Raw genomic sequence first — 22852 nt, 5'->3', positions numbered from 1 at the left:
TAACTTGACCATTATTTTATGTATCACTAAGAAAAAATAAATGTACTAGCAGTTAAAAGCCTAAGGCATCACTGACTGTAAGATTTCTTTTGATATCAGAGTCTTAAAACCAATGAAATGTAGTATACGGTAGAGAGAGAACAAGAGAGACTGAGAAAATTAGAGTGGAATTTTTTTCAGAACATATTTACATTCACTAGTGAGATAATTCTCTTTTCTTTAATTAATTTATTTTCAGTGGAGGAGAAAAAGAGCGCTAGAGATTATGGGAGGGGCAGAGAGAGAGAGGGGGAGAGAGAGAGAGAATCTCAAGCAGGCTCCGAACTGTCAGCACAGAGCCTGTTTCAGGGTTCACCCACAAACCATGAGCTCATGACCTGAGCCCAAATCAGGAGTCAAATGCTAACCAACTGAGCCACCCAGGTGCCCCAATGAGATAATTCTCAGTGTTGGAATTTCAAGAAATGTGAAAAATACTATCTTCTGAGTTACTTCTTGCACTTTGTATTTCTCAGAATGTTTATAACTTGTTCAATCTTAGAATGTTTTTTTGTGACTTTATTAGTTGATTCTCTGTAGCGTGTTTTAACATCTTTGTTTCTTTTAGTTTGCAATGGATTTTGGATAAACAAGATCTGTTGAAGGAACGCCAGAAGGACTTAAAGTTTCTCTCAGAAGAAGAGTATTGGAAATTACAAATATTTTTTACAAATGGTAAACATTTTTAAAAAATGACTGAAATAGTATAGTTGGTCACTTCTGAATTCAAACTTTTGTATAGTAATTTGTGATGAGTTGTTTTAGTCCATACTTAACATTTCTACTTTTTTTTAATTAAAAAAAATTTTTTTTAATTTTTATTTTTGAGAGACAGAGAGAGAGAGAGACAAGAGTACAAGCAGGGGAGGAACAGAGACAGAAGGAGACACAGAATCTGAAGCAGGCTCCAGGCTCCGAGCTGTCAGCACAGAGCCCGATGTGGGGCCTGAACTCACGAACAGTGAGATCATGACCCAAGCCGAGGTCGGATGCTTAACCCACTGAGCCACCAGGCACCCCGTACTTAACATTTTTATTTATACATGTATTCTTTTTATAACTTATATTCACTTGTCTTTCTTTTTAAGTGATCTAAATAAAGTCTTGTGAATCTTACATATCAGAGATACTCAAAACAGTTTGAAAGTGTTCATTGATTGCCCTAAGTCTTTATAATGCATTATTAAGCCCAATTTAGGATTGGCTAAAGCAAATATTTTGGGGATAAATGGAGTCTTTGGATTGAGATCCTATATTGGTTATTCTTATCTTACAAGTTTGCTTTGGAGGGAAGGGGATTTAAAGTCAGAAGATCCTTGCTCTGTCACATGGTAGCTTTGTTACATGATTTTTCTAACCCTCAGTGCACTGTTCTGCAAACCTGTCTCTCTGTTGTTTTAAGGATTCATTATGGACTTTTTAATAAACTTTATAAAGTGGTAGTTATAGTGAGTTTGATAGCTGTTTAATGTTTTCTTTTTATATCCTAAAGATACTATGAAAAGCATTGAGATACCTATCATTCAGAGGGAAATACCTGTCATTTAGCCTTCTTAATGTAAGAATAGTGTTTGCTCTGGGGCAATTTCTATTTTTTATTGTTTTTATGCATACCTATATATTTTTTAACAGATTTCCAAATCCTAGTACTAGTCCAGTGTGATCCAAATAGAGTTTTATAGCATATGTAGGTTTTTCTTTTTGTTAAAAATTAATATAGTCATGATTTAATCACATGGAAGTTATTATTCAATGTCAATATTATGATATCAGAAGATACATTTAAAACTTTATTTTTCTTCTAGTTATTCAAGCATTAGGTGAACATCTTAAATTAAGACAACAAGTTATTGCCACTGCTACAGTCTATTTCAAGAGATTCTATGCCAGGTAGGACTTTTATTTTGGGAATATGTTATACCTATTTGAAACTCTTATGTAATGTTGATGAACCTTAGTGTAACTAAATCATGTGTTTATCGTAGAGTTATCTTCATTTTTTTCCAGTGTGTTTTTTTGTTAATTTTTTAAAAATGTTTGTTTATTTTTGAGAGAGAGAATATGAATGGGGGAGGGGCAGAGAGAGAGGGAATCTGAAGCAGGGTCCAGGCTCTGAGCTGTCAGCACAGAGCCTGAATCAGGGCTCAAACTCATGAACTGTGAGATCATGACCTGAGCTGAAGTCAGACGCTTAACCAACTGAGCCACCCAGGTGCCCCTCCAGTGTGTTTTTATATGAATGACATTTAACTTTATCTTATCATATTTTTAGGTATTCTCTGAAAAGTATAGATCCTGTATTAATGGCTCCTACATGTGTGTTTTTGGCATCCAAAGTAGAGGTATGAAATAGTTTTCTGTTCTTCATCAAAGTATAGTCCATGTGCATTGGTTAATCTGCCATAGGTTGCATATTACCTATATCAAAATAATGGCAAAATACTGAAATTCATACAAAATCAAAGATACATGACTATTTATTTTTTTTTTTTAAGTTTATTTATTTTTGAGAGAGAGATGGAGAGGGTGAGCAGGGAGGGGCAGAGAGAGAAGGAGAGAGAGAATCCCAAGCAGGCTCTGTGCTGTCAGCACAGAGCCCAATGTGGGGCTTGAACTCACAAACTGAGATCATGACCTGAGACAAAAACCAAGAGTCAGACGCTTAACTGGCTTAACTGAGCCACCCAGGTGCCCCAAGATATACATGTCTTTATATATTCATTTAACAAACACTTATGTAGCACTTACTATATATACCAAGTGCTATTCTAAGTTCTTTTACAACCATAACTGACTTAATCCTCATAACAAACAATGGGGTAGTGTAATATCCTTAATTTATAAATGAGGAAACTGAGGTACATAGAGATTAAGAAATTGGCCTAAGATTGTAGAAGTCATACGCGGGAGAGGTAGTATTTGTGTTTTTTTTTTTTTTTTTAACGTTTATTCATTTTTTGAGAGACAGAGCATGAGCAGGAGAGGGGCAGAGAGACAGGGAGACACAGAATCTGAAGCAGGCTCCAGGCTCTGAGCTGTCAGCATAGAGCCCATCGCGGGGCTGAAACTCATGAACTGCGAGATCATGACCTGAGCCGAAGTCAGATGCTCAACTGACTGAGCCACCCAGGCTCCCCAGCCCTGCCAGTATTGAACCCTGGGAGTCTGGCTACTGATTCCGTGCTTTTAATGGCTTTGTTCTGTATCTTCTAAGACATTTACCTTTTGGCACCAAGTAGTAGTCCATACATGCGACAAGCTGGGGACAGCTTCTCTACTATTACCTGAGTTATAGTACCTTCTCCTGTGTCCCTCCTCCATATGCTTCCTTTGTCCTACTGTCTTCCCTCCCTGCCTCCTAATAGTGACTGCCTGCCAAGCCACAGGGAAAGCAGGAGGAAAGGTAAGGATTGTGTGTGGCTCTAGTCATACAGATTCCAGTAAGGAATTGTTAGGGCATTGAGGGTAATTAGGTGAGAGAGAGAGAGAAGAGAGATGGGAACTTGGAGCTGAAACCAAATCTCTGCTCATTTTACTTACCTTTTCAGTATTTTTGAGACAGCACAGTTAAAATCTGAACAGTACTAGGAGATACCGACTGATTATCATTATAATACATGTGATCTTTAATGTTATGAAACTTTGTATTGTGTTTCTGAGATGTCTTTAGAATCATAACTGTATTCTTGAAAACTGAATGTAATTTAAGCCTTGTAGGTTTATATGCCTTTTGGTACTCATGTTGATTTAGTTTTGTTTTGGTCATTATTTAGGATTATTCAAGATACCTTTCCCAACTATTACCTAAAGTAATGAGAGTTGACACCATTAGAAATAATATTAAGAAAGACCTTCTAGAGGTTTATGGTTTCCTAATTATAAGTGGTAGTTTAAAGAGGCAGAACTAGTCCTGTTGTTATTACTAAATTCTATAATGGAAAAGGAAGTTGTTTTTTTTTTTATAAACTATTTTTTTTCTTTTTTTAATGTTTATTTATCTTTGAGAGAGAGAGAGAGAGAGACAGAGTGTGAGCAGGGGAGGGGCAGAGAGAGAGGAAGACACAGAATCTAAAGCAGGCTCCAGGCCCTGAGCTGTCAGCACAAAGCCTGACAGAGGGCTCAAATTCAAGAACTGCGAAATCATGACCTGAGCTGAAGTTGGACACTGAACTGTCCCAGCCACCCAGGCGCCCATAATGTTTATTTATTTTTGAGAGAGAGAGAGCACACAAGTTGGGGAAGGGCAGAGAGGGGGATAGAGGATCCGAAGCTGGCTCTTTGCTGACAACAGTGAGCCCGATGTGGGGCTCAAACTCACAAACTATGAGATCATGACCTGAGCTGAAGTTGGCCGCTCAACTGACTAAACCACCCAGGTGCCCCTGGTGGAAAAGGAAGTGTTTATAAAAAGCCCATATTACGGGGTGGTTTTTCCAAATATCACCATGTAATTTGATGTCTCTGAAGCATAACCAGTCTGGAAAATCTAAGCAAAATCTTTATGAACTTATATTGTAGATTATCGTGGGAATTTTAATTTGTTTTATTTATTAAATATCTTTTGTTATTTGATTTACTATATGAAAGTTTTTACTCTAAGAATTTTGGATGAAGAATTATTCCTTGATCAGGGTACCCGGCTAGCTCAATTGATAGAGTATAGGACTCTTGATCTTGGGGTCATGAGTTCGAGCCCCTAGATTGGGTGTAGAGATTACTTAAAAAAAAAAAAAAGAATTATTCCTGGGAAAAAATGTATCACTTCATATTTGGTTATAGCATTATGTTTTTTAATCTTTAACTGTGACCAGATCTTTCTGTGTTTTGTCCAGTTGTATGGGAATTGTATAGAAATGACTCTTGAGATGTCTCAGGCATTTACTTTTTTTTTTTTTTTTACTTTTTTTTTTTTAAACGTTTATTCATTTTTGAGAGACAGAGAGAGACAGAGTATGAGTGGGCAAGGGGCAGAGAGAGGGGGAGACACAGAATCCGAAGCAGGCTCCTAGCTCTGAGCTGTCAGCACAGAGCCCGACGCGGGGGCTCAAACTAATGAACTTCGAGATCATGACCTGAGCCGAAGTTGGACGCTCAACCGACTGAGCCACCCAGGCGCCCCTCAGGCATTTACTTTTTAGTTTTCGGTGATTATGGTTTGAGGTTTAAATGCAAATACACACACACATACACACACACACACACACACACACATACATACCCACCCACCCCTGCCCCAAGATACAGATGTACATTGAAGGTATTTAAATAGACTCCATTTAGTTTACCCCCCCACCCCCCTTTTTAAAGTTTATTTATTTATTTTGACAGAGAGAGTGTGCATGAGTAGGGGAGGGACGGAGAGAGAGAGAATCCCAAGCAGGGCTGGATCTCAGGAACCCCAAGATCATGACTGGAGCCAAAATCAAGTGTTATTGGATGCTTAACTGACTGAGCCACCCAGGCCCCTGGAGTTTAGTTCCCTTCCTTGAATAAGGAACCGATTCTTGATTTTTTTGTTTTGAAATGAAGTGAAGGCTATAGTAATCAGTAATCTTATGAGGTTAATCAAATTAAATGAGACAATATAAGTGGATCACCTCATAAATTTCAGTTCTTTTTACAATGGTGACATATTAAATTCAAAGAGGAAATGGGAACTGATACTAGAAGTATTCTACTACATCATTCTTGTTTTCCTCTTCCAAAAAGAATAATGGTTTCTGTGGTCTTTTGAATTATTTGATGATGTTAAAGTTTATCTTCTTTAGAGATTCAACTGTTTTATTACTAAATAGCATGAAGTACCTGTTTGTTAGTCCGGGTTCAATTGAATAGGAAGCATACTTAATATTTTTCTTGCAATTAAGTGTAGAATCTAAAAAATGTTTTTAGGCACTAATTTGAGTGCAGAAAGCTGGCATTCTTGCTTTAGGGCTTGGTTTCTAATTTGGTACCTCTCAATGATGTTAAGTTACAAAATTATTTAAACATTGGTCTTATTGCAGCAATATTAAGGAAAGGTAATACATTTAGAGATTTAAGTACTTCATGCCTCAAGGTGAACAGACTATAGACATGGGGGAGATACGTGGGAAATACTTTGTTTTTAATATACCCCATATACCCTTAGGTTCATTGGGTTACTATATGCCTGATCTCCTCCACTTTTATTTCTCTAGGAATTTGGAGTAGTCTCAAATACAAGATTGATTTCTGCTGCTACTTCTGTATGTAAGTGAAAAAAGTATATCCTTCTTTAAGGATATACTTCTTTAAAAAAGCTCCATAGAACAAAAATGTTTTTCAGTTTATGAGATTTGTGAGAGATTGGTTGGGTTTGTTAAATCTCCTGCAGTCACATTTATGGCTAGTATATTTGGCTAAAAATAAAGTGAAAATACAAACATTTAAAAAACCATCTACGGTATTATTTCTAAGACATTACTTTTAATACTAAAAATGGGTAGTAACTATTGATCCAAAAACATCAACTCAATGACTCTTTAAATAATAAGGGTTAAGAAAAAAACTTATTTTCCAGTTTTATTATATTTTATTGCTTTGTAATGACTAGCTGTTGTGTCATTCTTGTGGGTGAAGTAAACTCTTTAGTAATTGTAGTGTATGTCTTTGATAGGAATTATTTATTTTCCCTCCATCTTGAAAAACATGGTATAGGAAAAAAAATTCTAACTATAGTAGCCAGCCCCAGTTCTCTCTAAACAGCAGCTATATAACCTTGAGCAAATTGCTTTACCTTTTGGCCTTAGTTCTTTTTCTAAAAAGACGGGGTTTAGCTGCCTCTGAGTCATGACATTAAAGGAAATAACACTGTAGACCAGTGATTTTAAAATATTGTACATAAGGTATTAACATTATGCTGTGCTCCATCTTCATAGGTTAAGCACAAAGACATCACCTAATAAAAGATAATACAGTTTTCTTTCACTTCTGTGCTCTTACACAGAAGAGGCAGAAGGTTTTTTGTGTTTTTAAGTTTGTGAACCAGACTAATTTTCATATTTTTGGGTCATTCCCTTTTTGAGACAAGTGTCATAATCTAATTCAGTCTTTTCAATGTCATATTTTACTCTTTTAAGGGAGAAGAGTAATAATCAATTTTGCATAGAATTTAATATACCAGATATATCACATTGATGGCGATACTGTCAACAGAAAGTAAAATTGAAGGCTTTATTTCTCAACATGAGGATGATGCCAGAATTGTGTGTTAGGAAGGTGAATCTGGTAAAATAATGTAAGATGAACTGGAGGAGAATGTGAGCTGAAGTAGTCAGATTTTGAGGTTTTTCACATGCCACAACATGTATGAGCCTTGGGGCACTTGGCTGGCTCAGTAGGTAGAGCATGTGACTCTATCTCAGGGTTATAAGTTCGAGCCCCATATTTGGTGTAGAGATTACTTAAAAATGAAATCTTAAACAAACAAACACAGATGAACCTTGAGAACATTATGACAAGGGAAATAGACCTGTCACAAAAAGATAAATACTGTATGATTCCATTTAATATTATGAATAATTTATAGAGATAGAAAGTAGAATAGTAGCTGTTTTGGGGCTGGAGGGAGGGGGAAATGAGGAATTATTGTTGAATGAGTATGGAGTTTTCAGTTTTGCAAGATGAAAGAGTTCTAGAGCTGGATTGTGGTGATGGTTGCACAACATTGTGAATGTATTTAATATTACTGAACTGCATATTTAAAAATGGCTAAAGATGATAAATTTTATGTAATGTATATTTTACCACAACTTTAAAACAACAAAAAATATCCCTTTAAAATACATATAAAACTGCAAACTGTAGTGAGTGCCATCACCACAGGGTGCTGTGAGAAATAAAAGCCAACAAGATTAAAGTAGAAAAAAATTATTTTGAAGTTATTGAAGTGATCCAGGTAGGTACTAGTGAAGGCCTAAAATGATGTTTTGGGAGGTGCCTGGGTGGCTCAGTCAGTTAAGTGTCCAACTTCAGTTCAGGTCATGGTCTCACATGGTCTCATGTGAGTTCAAGCCATCAGTGCAGAGCCCACTTTAGGTCCTCTGTCCCCTTCTCTCTCTGTCCCTCCCCTAGTCTTGCTCTCATGTGCGTGTGCTCTCTCTCTCTCTCTCTCAAAAATAAACATTAAGAAAAAAAGTTTTTAATGATGTTTTGGCCCCCATCAAGGATAACAAGCAAGCTAGATTTGCATTACAGAGTCAGCAGGACTTTAAAAAGCAAGGATTTAAGAAGAGTCAAAAACGACTTTTGAAGGGTGCCTGGGTGGCTCGTTTGGTTAAATGTCCAACTCTTGATTTTGGCTCAGGTCATAATCTTATGGTTGGGGAGATCAAGCCCTGCTTGGGGCTCCAAACTGACAGCATAGAGCCTGCTTGTGATTCTTTCTCTCCCTCTCTCTCTCTGCCCCTTCCCCCCAGCCCACTCTCAGTCTCTCTCTAAATAAATAAAGTTAAAAAAAATGATGAGATATTATTATGCCTGGTCACTGGGAATGTGAAGGTGCTACCAGAAGAGGAGAATAAGGGGGTTCTGAAAAGAGTTAAATTTTAATCTTGGACATTCTAAATGTAAATGTATCAGTGGAACATTTTAGAAATGTGAGGCCAATGATAGAAATCTGGGATGATAAATTTTAAGAAAGATAGAGTTGCATAGTGTCTTGTGCTGCATGGAAGTTGTGTACCAAAGAAAAAAACCATGCCTTTGGAACCAGACCTTTGAGTTTGTGATCTTTGAGAGAGAATGTAGCTGTCATTAGACATTATGGGGTGGGGGTTGACGCCAGATTGCAAAGAATTAAGCAAGTAGGTGCTGAGAAGAGGAGAATCTATATTACAGATACATGAAACAACCTCAGTGAAGGGGGTGTGGGGACATGCTGACCAAAGTAACTTTGGGGAGAAGTATAGTCTGTAAGACTAAAGGCGAAAGGAACTGCATGTAAGCACTGTACTCTAGTTGATAGATTTGATACTTAAGGTGGGTACAAGTTAACAATTCTGATACTGCTTTACTTGTGTCTGGAATTAAACAATTCCACTAGATAGATACATCCATGGTAAATGGATGGCAGATATTTAGAGCCAGGTTTCTCATTGCTGGAGTGGGAATATACATATAAGCAAAGAGAGGAGATTAGAATGATCCACGTGGTGATCAGAGACCTCAGTATGAACTCATGTTTACCTTAACATAAATACACATAAATATTTATAGATATGTGGACTTGTGTGTGTGTGTGTGTGTAGGCTTTGTCAGTTAAGAGAGTCTATAAGCAATGACATCCCAGTTTCAGGGAGTTCACCTAGTGCCCAGATCTTTGTTTCTAATACTATTCTCCATTAAAAGGAACTAGGGCTCCTAGGAGAAATGATTGGGACAGGAAATAAACAAGATAGACCTGGAGCATCTTATAGTACCAAAAAGTAAGGAAGTGCAAAAAAACCCAAAACAAAACCTACCTTTAATGGGGATGTGTCAGAGGGACATGGAACCCAACTGAAAGAGCTCTCAGTGGATTTGAAAAGCTAGAAGAATTTGTGCAAGAAAATGTTTTTTAAAAAGTAGTATTGGATTATAACCCAAAGTATAAAATAAATATCTGTGGGTCCATACTGATATAAATAAATGATTGAATAAAAGAGAAGAGTCAAATCTCTAATATGGAAGAACTTCATATAATTTATGTACCTAACTACACCCTCAAATAGGGAAAGCATAAATTTCCACTTCTTACCTGTTGGTTGTGCATAAAGAGTTCCTTTTTCTTTTTCTTTTTTTTTTTTAAGTTTTTAAAATTTATTTTGAGAGAGCACATGGAAGTGGGGAAGGGACAGAGAGGGGGAGAGAGAATCTCAGGCAGCTCTGTGTCGTCAGTGCAGAGTCCGTTGTGGGACTTGATCTCACAAACCTCTCATGAAACTGTAAGATCATGACCTGAGCAGAGATCAGGAGTAGGACGCTTAACTGACTGAGCCACCCAGGCATCCTGATAGTGACTTCCTTCTAATGTGTACATTGTGAAAAGGGCAGGGGGAAATAAGAGAAACCCAACAAACCCTTCCTTTGCCAGGTGATTGAGATCAGTATCAGCAGTGATAAATCACTAGGATTATGTACCTTTGATGTGATAGAATGAAATGGCACTTTCTGTCCTTCCTTCCAAAATCCTACAACACCAGTTTAAACATCAAATAAACATCAGACAAATTCCAGTAGAGGGTCAAGCAACAAAATAATACTTAAAAAAAAAATATATATATATATATACAGTACTCTCAAAAACTGCTAAAGTCATCAAAACAGGGAAAGTCTGGAAAACTGCCACAGCCAAATGGAATCTAAGGAGACATGACAAGTAAATGTAAAGTTGTCTCCTGGATGAGAGCCTGGAACGGAAAAAAGGACATTAGGAAAAAACTAGGAGATCTGAATAAACTATGGACTTCAGTTAATAATTATCTATTGATTCATTATTTATAACAATATACCATACTAATATAATATAAAATGTTAATAACAAGGGAAACTGGGTGGGTGAGCGGTTGTCTTAGTCTGCTCAAGCTTCTCTAACAAAATAGCATAGATTGGGTCACTTAAACAGTAGGTGTTTATTTCTCACAGTTCTGGAAGCTGGAGAGTCCAAGATCAAACAGAGTGTCTGCCTTGATCATTTCCTTGATCAGCCATTTGTTTCCTGGCAAGCAGACAACTGCCTTCTCATTGTGTTCTCACGTGACAGAGAGAGGTTACTGTTCCTCTTATAAGAATACTAATCCTAAAAAAAAAAAATAATAATCCTTTCATGGGGACCCCACCCTCATGACCTCATCTAAACCTAATTAACTCCCTAAAGTGCCACCTGCAAATACCATCACACGGGGGTTAGGGCTTCAGGATATGAATTTGGGGGGACACAAACATTCAGCCTGTAACATGGATGATGTGGTAACTATTATCTCTTCAGTTCTGTAAACTTAAAAAATGTTCCAAAAAATAGTCTACTTTAAGAAAGCAAAGGAATATAATTTGATAAAGGTTGTATGTACTTTTGTTTTTAAGAGAAATTTGAGCATACTAGTAACTGATAGGACAGATTTATTGGAGGAGGACTGGTTAAAGGTGCAAAACAAAGTGTGAACTGTCAATTGAGTAGATGGAAAGCAAATGTGCAAGTGGTAGAGGTAGCGATAGAAAGGAGGGGTGCATTTTCCTCCAAGTTAGAAAAGGATTAGGAGGTAGAAAACCAAAATGCAGAGCAATTTTATCATGGAGTAGGAGAGAAGTTGACAGTATCAGGTAAATCTTAGTAAGTTAAGTGTCAGGGTTTACGAGTTAGGGATGTAGATTTATTTAATGCACAGAGATAACTTTACCTTGTTGATTAGTGACCATTATGTAAATAAATACCTGTTTTATTTGTACACTTTACATCTTGTTTACATCAGAAGGATTTGTAAAACTCAGAAATAAATAATTGGTATGTTTTCAAATAAATTAAAGGAGGAAGGAAAGGAAAGCTTGAGTATACATTTCCTAATATCAATTTTAAATGGTTTAGGGTTCAAATCTTGGCAGATGTTACCTATCTAAATTAGTTAGGATACCCAGTTTACAAAATAAAGCTTTTTGAAAATAAAGTACATAGAATAAATGAAAAAAAATTTAAATCTCTGTGAGGTCTTGGGCTTTGTACAAGTGGAAGGGATCACAGAACAGATCCTCTAGAGCCTGTCGGTAATCACTTGATTTAATGAAATGTTGCATCATAATGACTTGGATACAATTTTCTCAAATAGTAGTACTTAAATGTGTACACTCATATCATTTTGAGGAGATAGAGGATTGATAGTTAATAGTTTCTTCGTTTGTATTTTCTTAGTGACAAAGGAGAGTTGTAACTGTACGTGTGTGTTTGTGTGTGGTATGAAAAAGTCGTAGGAACTTTTCACATACACTTATGGTTTTATTAAAATATATCTTTTGGTAAAGAAGTATCTATTACAGACAGTACAGATTAATAAAAATTCTTAAATCAGATGACCACTGTTAACATTCTTTGGTTATGGTATCCTTTGAACTTTTATGTATATTTAGAAATACATATATATTTGAACACATATATAACTTGTATCCCTTCTAAGCTGAATTACTGAAAAACAGAACAATATCATTCTAGAGCTGAAAAGATTAAAAAAAATTTTTTAATGTTTATTTTTGAGAGCGAGAGCGTGAGCAGGAGAGGAGGAGAGTAACACATTAGGTATATAATTGAAGTTCTCTAATTGTAATATAGATGGGGGCCTAGGCCTTCCTGCCACTTAGTTCTTCCCCTCGCCTGAAAACAAAACAAATATCTGGGTCCCTAAGCATCTCTAAGAGCTCTTACTAAAAATGATTTACCCCTTCTTCTAATATTCTACACTTGTTAAAGAAATATTGGTTTAATTCACTCTTTCATTTTCTAAGTCATTTTTTGTTTTCTGCAGTAAAAACTAGATTTTCATATGCCTTTCCAAAGGAATTCCCTTATAGGATGAACCATGTAAGTATATTATATAAAATAAAACTACTTGTCAAAGCTGTATATAAACTAGCTCCATTTTATGTTAGAATAAACTGAAACCTGTAAGTGGCAGTCTCGAATACTACAAGAATATAAACCTTAAATCTAAAATTAAAGCTAAATTACTTCTACCAAAAAAAAAAAAAAAGTATGTAATAGCAGTGGTTATCTACCCTGGATGCTCATTAAATTGCTTTGGGAACTTTTTCATAATGCTGATATCAGGGCCTCTCCAGAGACCAACTAAAACAGAATTTTCATGCTTGAGGCCTGAGGACTGGTATTTTCTAAAATCTCTCAGGTGATACTAGTGTGCATCTAGGGCTGGGAACTACTATAATGGAACAGTATGAAAACTATATTTGAAACTTTACATTAGTTTAGAAGATGAATTTCTATTAACGTTTTTAAGAGGCATGTCTTTTTTCTGCTTTGCAAGGGATTTCTTCATTCTATGTAAATTAGATTTTTTTGTTTCATTTTCAGTATTCTTTCCTTTTATTGATTTGTAATATATTAAGTAACACTTAAGTGGAGATAATTGCATTTTTGCATTTTGCATTTGTGAAGTGTATTGGAAAATCTTAAGTTTACACAGGATATTTTAAATTAAAAAAAAAAATAGATACCCTTATATGGAACTGGCTTTTCCTTATAAGGATATAATCATAATTCCATTCATTGTAGTATAGTAAAAACGTAATTTTTGTTGCATATGTTCATTTTCATATAAGCTGCTATGTGCTTGATTTAAAAAAATTTTAGTAAAAATTTGTGGTATTACTGTAATGTATATAAATTGTTAGACTAAGTAGACTGATTTGTTTCACATTGACATTTATAATCTTTTTATTTTTAAAACAGATATTAGAATGTGAATTCTATCTTTTAGAACTAATGGTAAGTATATTACTTCCTTGTGATTAATAGAATAAAACATGTTCAAATTTAGTGAAGTCAGAAATTATTTAAAGAAATGATTTGTAGGAAGGTGCATTTTAAAACCATCCAAGTGATACATGATGGTAAAATCATAGTACCTAGTAGCATCATCACCTATATCCTCTCAGAAGCCTGTAAAATAATTTGTATAGCCCACTTAGGATGGGAAAATTTTTCTGTTCTATAGTAACTATAATAAAAGGATTACAAGCAAACTAGTCAGGACATTAAGCCACTGTAAATTATTTGCACAATTTGTGTATGTGTGTGGTGTTATTTAAAGATAGATTATGTCTTTGGCAGAATTCTCCTCCAGTTGGGAATTATGGATTTATAGGCTAATAAGAGGTTTCAGTGTGTTGCAGATGTGACACTTTGAGTCTCTAAGGGAATGGATGCTGACTGACTGCCAACCGATTTACCAAGGTATATTCCAGAGAGAGCACTGCCTTCACTATTATAGTAGAGTTTAGGGCTGCCATACTGCTTGCTTAACAGAATAAGAGGGAAGCAAGCATGAGTTAGAGAAATACATTTTGAAATACACAATTACAAATCAGTTGGGTAATGATAAGTTTTTGTGTTGTAATATATCTGTTTTTATACATACACATTTTTTAAACTGTTTCTAGGATTGTTGCTTGATAGTGTATCATCCTTATAGACCTTTGCTCCAGTATGTGCAGGACATGGGCCAAGAAGACATGTTGCTTCCCCTTGCATGGTAATTAGAACAGAAGTTATTCATAGTGTAATGTGTTATTAGCTAGGAAGGTTGACAACTGAATATGAACTTTAGTGTTTTTAAAGTAATTAAGCTGGTGTCCCAAGATACTGTATGTTGAACGAATGAAATAATCTCCTTGTTGAATTTTAACTATATTGATATAAATGCTAAATTTGTAAGGATCTTTATTTGATTAATATTTCCATTAAAATTTGATTCTTATGAAAAACAGAGTACATAAAAATTAAGACATTATTTTTCAAATAGAATACTTCTGTTGGCATTCAACATACTTATTAGTTAATTATATAATTTCTGGTTTCCTCTTTGATTTTCTAATTTTTGAAAAATTGGAAAAATCCTTATTGTAATTTATTGTAGGGTTTTAAGTTTTAGAATCTATTTAGCTGTAATTTTATTCATTAAAATATGCTTATGGTCATTTTCCTTGATATTTTTCACCTTTATATTTGTACTTCAGTACTATTAAAGATATAAGTATGTACAAAGATGGGAAATCTGGTCCTCTCTGGGGGGAGATGTGCAATCATATAAGATAGTTCTGATTTCAGTAATAATATGATTTACATTTCTATAGGAGGATAGTGAATGATACCTACAGAACGGATCTTTGCCTACTGTATCCTCCTTTCATGATAGCTTTAGGTATGTAAGCATGGTATACCTTTATTAGTTAAATTGTTACAAGCATATTTAGGTCATCTCAAAAGAAATTTCATGCTATTATAGTTTATGTTGTTACATTTCATGAAGTAATAGACTAATCCTTGCATGTGAACTTTCAATAATATGAAATGCAACTTTCATAAATCAGGATTATTGTCCCTCTCACCCCGCTCTTTTGGTAAGTTTTTTTTTTTTTAATCATTTAAAATAATTTTGACCAGTGTCTGAATAGAACATTTTTGTTTAGGAAGAAAAGTTCAGAATTAAGCCTATTAATATTACTTGTAACTTACATAGAATAACTGGGCCTTTTATTTCCTAAGCCCAACTAAGTCCTTAGAGGTTCAGTAAAGGAGCTCTGTAGTCAATGCTTTGCTGGAAGAATAAGTTAGCTACCATTTTATCTATCTGTGGAAGGCAGTGTAATGGGATAGAACACAATCTTTGGAGTTATATCGTCCTAAATTTAAACTTTGCTTACTTTACAATTGTGGGAAAAGTATTTAACCTGAGTTTGTTTTCTTAATTGCAAAATGTTGGGGATTCTAACTGCATACAGAATTGTTGCAAGAACTAAATGAACTATTAGTTGCAAGAACTAAATATCTTGTAGAGCACCTGTAATGCCTGCCATGTATTAAGCACTTACTAGTTTCTTTTTCCTATTGATTTCCATGATTCTGTCTTCTTGATTTTCCCCCTATTTTTTCACCACCTTACTTTCACAAGTTTCTCTTTTTTCAGTTATTCCTAAAATGTTAATATTTCTCAGCCTTCTTACATTGGGGGTGGCAAATAGGTTATTATATTTTTGTAGTCCTGGAGGTTCTCTGAAACCATTGCATTTGGAAGGATTCTGAAGTGGCATCTGGGTTCATTGGGAAGGAACACATGGGTAAGAAGCAAGGAATAGCAGGCCATGTCCTGCAGTTTTGCACCCCTGCTATCTTTGTTCTTCCTGAGTAGTCTCACTGGGCCCCATGGTTTCTACTATTTCTTACGGGTTGAAATGTTTCAACTCCTTATTTAACCAAGGCCTTGCTCCTGAGCAGTTCTTTATATCTATCTACCTTTTAGATAGCTCCATTTGGCGTCTCACTGGCACCTCAGACTCATGACCAGGACTGAACCTATCACTTTACCTAAGAAGATGTTCCTTTTAATGTCTTTGCTAGCTTGGTAAATAGCAGTAGTTAGTTACCTTAATTGGAAACCTGACCGTTAGACTCTTTCATCTCCCTCGATACTACATCTAGTTGGTAACCAATACCTGTTGTGCCTTCCTCTCAGTTGTCCTTTTGGTAATCTCATAGCCATCTTCTCACTTCTGTTCAGGTGACCATAGCAGTCTCCTTACTGGTTAATTGGCATCTAGTATCCCTGTTCTCAGAGAGCCAGTCTGTCTGCCACAGTTGAGATAGGCTGGTGGTTCTCAACCAGAGATAATTTTGCTCCCCAGGGGATGTATGGCAATGTTTGGAGATGGTTTTGGTTATTACAAAATAACCACTGGGGTGGATACCACTGGCATCTAGTGTGTAGAAGCCAGAGATGTTGCTAAGCATCCTACAATGTACAGGCAGTCTCAAGTATCCAGCCCATAGTGTCAGTAGCACCAAGGTTGAGAAACCCTGAGCTAGGAAGAGCTTTTTATTTTATTATTTTTATTATTTTTTAATGTTTTACTTATTTTTGAGAAAGAGTGTGCATGTGAGGGAGCATGAGTGGGGGAAGGGCAGAGAGAAAGGGAGACATAGAATCTGAAGCAGGCTCCAGGCTCTGAGCTGTCAGCACAGAGCCAGACATGGGACTTGGACTCGTGAACTGTGAGATCATGACCTAAGCCAAAGTCAGACACTTAACCAACTGAGCCACCCAGGCGCCCCAGGAAGAGCTTTTTAAAATCTTTCAGTTCTCCTCCCAGTTTCTGGATAAAATACATAGCTTCTTTTAACCTATACATACCATTCTCTGCTCCCACTCTCACCTTTTTTTTAAGACTTGGCTCAGATGTCTTTAGTGACACCCTCCCCATTCCCAAACTCCCTACATCACCTCAGTCCGGGTTTAGGATGTCTTCTCTGGTTCTGATTTACTCTGTGTATGCTCTGTTATGGCATTTTCCACTGTATTTCAGTTACCTGTTACTGTAATTTCAGTCCCTTGGCCTCTCAGTCTCTCCAGGACCTACACCCCACTTTACAGCTTCGTTTGACTTGGGGCAGCCACTATGTCAGTTCCCATTTGAGTCACTGATTGCCTAAATTGACATCTTTAGCAAAATCATATGGGTAACTAAACCAGGGAATATAACTCAAGAAGCTGGTGTCTCAGGGTAGCCAAGCTGCTGGTAGGAATTATATCAGGGAAAATTGTGATGTAGATTGTTGTGTTGGGCTCTTTTACTCTCTTTGTTAGGTTATATTGTATGTAATGTGTATATGTAGTTGACCCTTGAACAACATGGATTTGAATTGTATAGGTCTACTTATACACAGGTTTGGTTTTTTTTTTTATAGAACTGTAAATCTATTTTCCTTATAATTGTCTTAACATTTTTTTTCTAGCTTAGTTTATTTAAGAACAAAGTATATAATACATATACAAAATAAGTGTTAATCGACTATTTATCAGTAAGGCTTCCAGTCAGTAGTAGGTTATTAGTAGTTAAGTTTTGCGGGAGTCAAAAGTTACATGCAATTTTTTTTTTTTTAATATTTATTTATTTTTGGGAGAGTGCAAGCCACGGAGGGCTGGTGAGAAGGGGACAGAGGATCCTAAGTGGGTTCTTCACTGACAAGTTGACAGCAGCAAACCTCATATGGGGCTCAAACTCCCAAACCCATGAGATCATGACCTGGACCAAAGTCAGATGCTCAACTGACTGAGCCACCCAGGTGCCCCTTCATGCAGATTTTTTAACTGCAGAGGGGGTTAGTGCCCCTAAGCCCCATGTTGTTTGAAGGTCAACTGTAATTATATTGTATATGACGCATTACATTTTTTTCTAGGCTCTATTTGATTATAACACTGAGTTCTATACCTGGGTGCCTGGTGTTCACCTGACTTGATCCTATCTAATAACTTAAAACAGAGGCAGCACTGCTTTTAATTGAAATATTAAAACATAATTTATTGAAATATATCAGCATATTATTGTTGTTTTTGTTGTTTTCCTCTTTAACATGTCAAACTGACTTTGGGTGTATTTTTACCACTCACCACTGTTCAGGGATCATTTCCCTGCTCTAGTTTCTTCACTGGATTTTTTCCTAACATGCCCTGACTCACAAACAAGTATACCATGGCTGGCACACAGTAAGGAGCAGGAGATATCAAGAACCTTAATACAGTCTATTAATTTTTTCTGTTTGTGTTATATTAAATTGATGGGATGGTCACTGGTAACTATTAGATGAGTATATGTCATTTTTAAAAGGAATATTGGAAAATGCAGATGAATATTTTAAGTGAAAATCTTACCTTTAGCCCTAAGTCCCTACATTTCATGTTTGCAGTTAAACATGGGCCTTTCTCTCATTTTCTTTCCAGCTTGTCTACATGTAGCCTGTGTTGTACAGCAGAAAGATGCCAGACAGTGGTTTGCTGAACTTTCTGTGGATATGGAGAAGGTAGTCTTTAAAATTCCCTTAATTGAATATAAGCTTGAACATTTTAAAGTTAATGTGATATTTACTTAACATGAGTCTAAAATCGTATGCTGTCCACCAGGCTAAGATGATCTTTGGTAAAAATATTAAGAAACATGTTTGGTGAGAATTGATATTGACTGTTTAGGTTATATTTGTCTTTTGGGTTTACACTTAAACAGAATGGTAAACTTTTGGTTTTCTTAGTTGCAAAGCTACCCCTCATTTCTAGGATTATTGTAAAAGCTACCTGGAGACCGCTAAATACCACTGTAAACTTTCGTAACACAGCCTGCCTACTGACAAAGTGGGTTTTGCCCTTTTTTTCTACCTTTTCTGCTGCAATGTTGATAGCATTAGATCAATCCAAGTGAGGTCTACTCAGATGAGAAAGAAAGGGCTAATTGGGAAATTGGATACGATGGATTTTGTAGCTGCCAGTTTTTGAGCACCTTAACTCATATGTAATTAACGGAGAAACAAAACGACGACTTTGGTGCACCACCTCCCACCGAATTGTTTGAAACAATTGGTGTTACAGGAATGTACTCTGTAGTGGCATACTCTATCATGATTTAGACTTCTATTCCAGTTTCCTCACTGTTTTGTTTTGGTTTAAGATATTAGCAGATAGAAGGAAACCAACTGCAGAGATGGATAAGGATGGACAAGGTATGCATATTAAAAGATGAGAGGGTTGAAGGAGAAGCCTACAGAGCAGTGTGGTAAAAATACTGCTTTCACATTTATCAGGATTATCTAATCTAACCCGAATACTTAAGGACAGAGATTCTGTCTTCACTGTTTCCTCAGGATGTGTGTTCTTTACATAGTACATGTTGCTTGATACTGCTACTGAGAACTTTTCAATATTTCCTTCTAGATTTTGGAAATAATCAGGGTTATTTTGAAACTGTATGAGCAGTGGAAGAATTTTGATGAGAGAAAAGAGATGGCAACTATTCTTAGTAAGATGCCGAAACCAAAACCTCCTCCAAACAGGTACTTTGTAGACTTTAATCATGAATTTCATTTCATTATGTATTTCATACACATTTTCATATTTTTCCATAGATTATGTTGTATTGTTTTCTTGAAATTTCTTCCAAAACTTCATGATACATATAACTTTTTTTCAATCTGACTTGATAGATTGACAGTATCTCATTTAAAAAAATACATTAATCTGATCCTCTGTTAACTTCCGAATGCAATGGCAGGTCTCTTACAGGTATCCCTCAACATATTGCTATATACTGCACATAAATTTAAACAGAACTAGTTCATCTGAAATTCAGGAATAAAGAATTCTGTAGTATCCCATGTCATTTCAACTCTGCCTTTCCCCCTCACCCTCCACTATTGGCTATTACCCTGTTTCATAAATTTCCGTAGTGACCTGATATTGTAAAGATAAATAAAGAATTTTGGCTTTTGAGGGACTTGAAGAACTGTGGCACATAGTACCATAATTTTGCTAAATATGAATCACTTGTACTAAGGGTTTTTTGTTTTTTCTTTTTTTTTTGGTTGGTGTTTTTTATGGGATCTATTCATTTAATTCAGTGGTTCTCAGCTCTCACATCAGATCATTTAGAGTAGGAAAAAAGGTGAAGGGAAATAAAGCAATGCTACCCATCTTAATCATTTATCAAGAAAAATAAGTTATAGAATGTATCAAGATAGATTTGTAGATCTGATAAATTAATGTTACCATTCGGAAAAAAATTAACTTACGCAAGGAGCTGTTTAAGGCATTCATTCAAACAGCTACCTTTGGATGCATTTTTTGCAGAAATTCCCTGAGTGATTCTCCACTAGTGGCAGGGCCTGAAGCTGCAAGATGATGATGGACAAGATAAGGCAATAATCCTATTGCCACAGTTACTGGTATTTTTCAGTTTTAGTTATTTTTAAGTATTCAGCATTTTCCAGGAAATTGCCATTTTTATTTTCTGACTCATAAATAAAAGTTTGCTGTATTTACATGTGATTTTATTACGCCTTTGGACAGTCATTTTTTCAGAAGAACACTTCTTGATTTTCATATTTGGTAGGAATAAGATTTTATATATAAGATTTAATTTTACAGGAAATTTGTTCAGAAAAAGCTCTAATCTCTATGTTGAGTGATACCTGTAATGACAGTGAAATCCCATACCCTTATTTAAATGTTTTGAATGTATGTGGACGCTAACTTCCAGAATACTTGTAATGTGTGAGGGCACCAACTTATGGAAGAATAAAAACATAAAACCAGATGTTAGTCTTCTGTATTTTAATTTTGCAATCTGTGTCAGACAATCAGGAGTGTCTTTGTTTTGTAGAGTTTTACCACAGAGTAACTAACTTTAAAAATTAGTTGGCTTATCAGGGTGTTGAAAATGAGTCTTTTAATTGGTATAAAATCTCTTTCTTCCCCACTTGAACAGTGAAGGAGAGCAGGGTCCAAATGGAAGTCAGAACTCTAGCTACAGCCAATCTTAAAACATTCCGAAGAATTCCGTAGTGGACCAGTTGGAAATAAACCATTGGACAGATTTCAGTTATGTCTTCAATGGAACACAAATGAAAATGAATAGCTTGTTTCTGTCAAGCATATTGGGAAGTGATTTTATTTTTGCAAAATAAGTTTTACCTTACCTGATTTGATTCTAGTACATAATTGACTGAAATCTCTTGATTATAAAAGTTTGGAAAGGTTCTAAGGGGACCTACAGACAGACATACATAGACATTTCAAAATTAATAACTTTCGATTAGTATAATTTTTCTTAATTTGGATAATAGAAATTATAGCTTTTTATTAAGCCAGGAAACATGAAGCATAATTTGTCTAAAATTCTCTTTGGTCATTGAAGGACCAAAAAAAAGACATAAAAAGTCAAATATATGAGGGTTTTTTTCCCCTCCTTAAGTTAAACTTTAAAACTGTATTTAAGGAATCAAATCTTACAAAATCCTGGAAGATTTTGGTAACGATATTGATAATTTCAGGGAAATTAATCAAGTACCTATTGATTTAAAAGTGTATTTTATTCGTAGTTTTAGTATCTTGCCATGGAAGATACTAGCCCAGCCTAGCAGAAAAGTGCAATATGTATAGCATACTTTGACATTTTAAAAGTTATATTAATTCCATAACCATTTTGAAATGCTGGGCAAACTTAAAAAGAAAAAAAATCCTACATGACCTTATTTGCATTTGATTCACAGTTAATCAGGCATTTTGAAAGTTAATTGGATAAAACACCGTGATATGGTTGAAATTTGGCAACATTTTAATGTTAATTTTTACTCTACTGTGAAAAGTTTTTATATGACATACACTCCCTAGTTTATTTTTGTGTCTTAGTGTGGATTTACAAATTTACTACAGGTATCCTGAGCCAGGAACACAATCAGGTTTCAGGCCAGTTTGATACTGGCCATTCTTAATTCTCATGAGTGTAGGACTTGGACAAATTGTTATGTCAGTGGGACTGTGCTGTCTGTGGAACTTAATCATTTTCTTCAGATTTGAAGGAGAGTGATGAAATTTGAAGTCATAGGATATTGATGTACAATTTAAGGATTAAGTTTTTTTATAAATCAATTGTGAACAATGGATTATTAAATTAAGTGTTGACTTCCTAGTATGAAACTTCAAGAATAAAAGTAATGTTCTCCAGTTATATGACTAATGTCTTGAATTTATCATTTTGAATCTGCCTATGTTTTCCGAGTGTCCTTCTTCCTTTAGACAAGTTTTAAAGTCTTCTGTAGTTTGTCAAGTGGGTAATTCAAATGGCTCTTAGACTGTAGAGTTTTGCTTCCTTGTGGAGAGGATCAGATAAGTTGGGGTAAAGTGGTAAAGTGGTACTGTAAAGTCAGTACCAATGATAAATGTAGGTCTTACGGGCTTACGGGCAGAATAAGAAATAAGGAAAAATGCTCTCCTCAGGTCTGAAGGAATTAAGGTTGGGTTTGAGTTGGAAGAGCATAGTGATTATATATCACAACCACTGACTTAACCTTAATTTTTTTTTAAGCCTACCTATATTCTTTTAAAATTTTTTATTTTGAAAGTTAGTACATATGACTTGTTTTGTTTTCACCCTCTTATTATAGAAAATTTAAAGCAACATATACAAGAGTAAATAAAATTCTGTAATGAACCTCCATGTATTTATTACCCAGTTTCAATAATGACCAGTTCATGGCCAATTTCGTTTCACCTAA

General features: G+C 35.5%; 1 protein-coding gene across 2 annotated transcripts in view; it reads left to right on the top strand.

The window, feature by feature from the left end:
* CCNC (cyclin C) overlaps window positions 1–22296 on the top strand; it is a 28876-nt gene extending 6580 nt beyond the window's left edge. Inside the window, exons 2-12 of one of the 2 annotated variants that reach the window (XM_042986874.1) lie at window positions 608–714; window positions 1845–1929; window positions 2312–2381; window positions 6219–6270; window positions 12549–12604; window positions 13490–13525; window positions 14200–14291; window positions 14893–14960; window positions 18534–18613; window positions 19515–19633; window positions 20427–22296. In XM_042986874.1, coding sequence (XP_042842808.1) covers window positions 608–714; window positions 1845–1929; window positions 2312–2381; window positions 6219–6270; window positions 12549–12604; window positions 13490–13525; window positions 14200–14291; window positions 14893–14960; window positions 18534–18613; window positions 19515–19633; window positions 20427–20478 — 817 coding nt within the window. In that variant the 3' untranslated portion in view covers window positions 20479–22296. The remainder of the gene's footprint in view (window positions 1–607; window positions 715–1844; window positions 1930–2311; window positions 2382–6218; window positions 6271–12548; window positions 12605–13489; window positions 13526–14199; window positions 14292–14892; window positions 14961–18533; window positions 18614–19514; window positions 19634–20426) is intronic. The other variant, XM_042986873.1, reaches the window with a different exon arrangement.
* The last annotated feature ends 556 nt before the right edge of the window (window positions 22297–22852 follow it).

The sequence above is a fragment of the Panthera tigris genome, chromosome B2 (genome assembly GCF_018350195.1).
Source record: "Panthera tigris isolate Pti1 chromosome B2, P.tigris_Pti1_mat1.1, whole genome shotgun sequence".
In the NCBI taxonomy this organism is placed as follows: Eukaryota; Metazoa; Chordata; class Mammalia; order Carnivora; family Felidae; genus Panthera; species Panthera tigris.
Note: the sequence above shows the minus strand (reverse complement) of the source record. Positions and strands in the feature narration are given on the sequence as shown.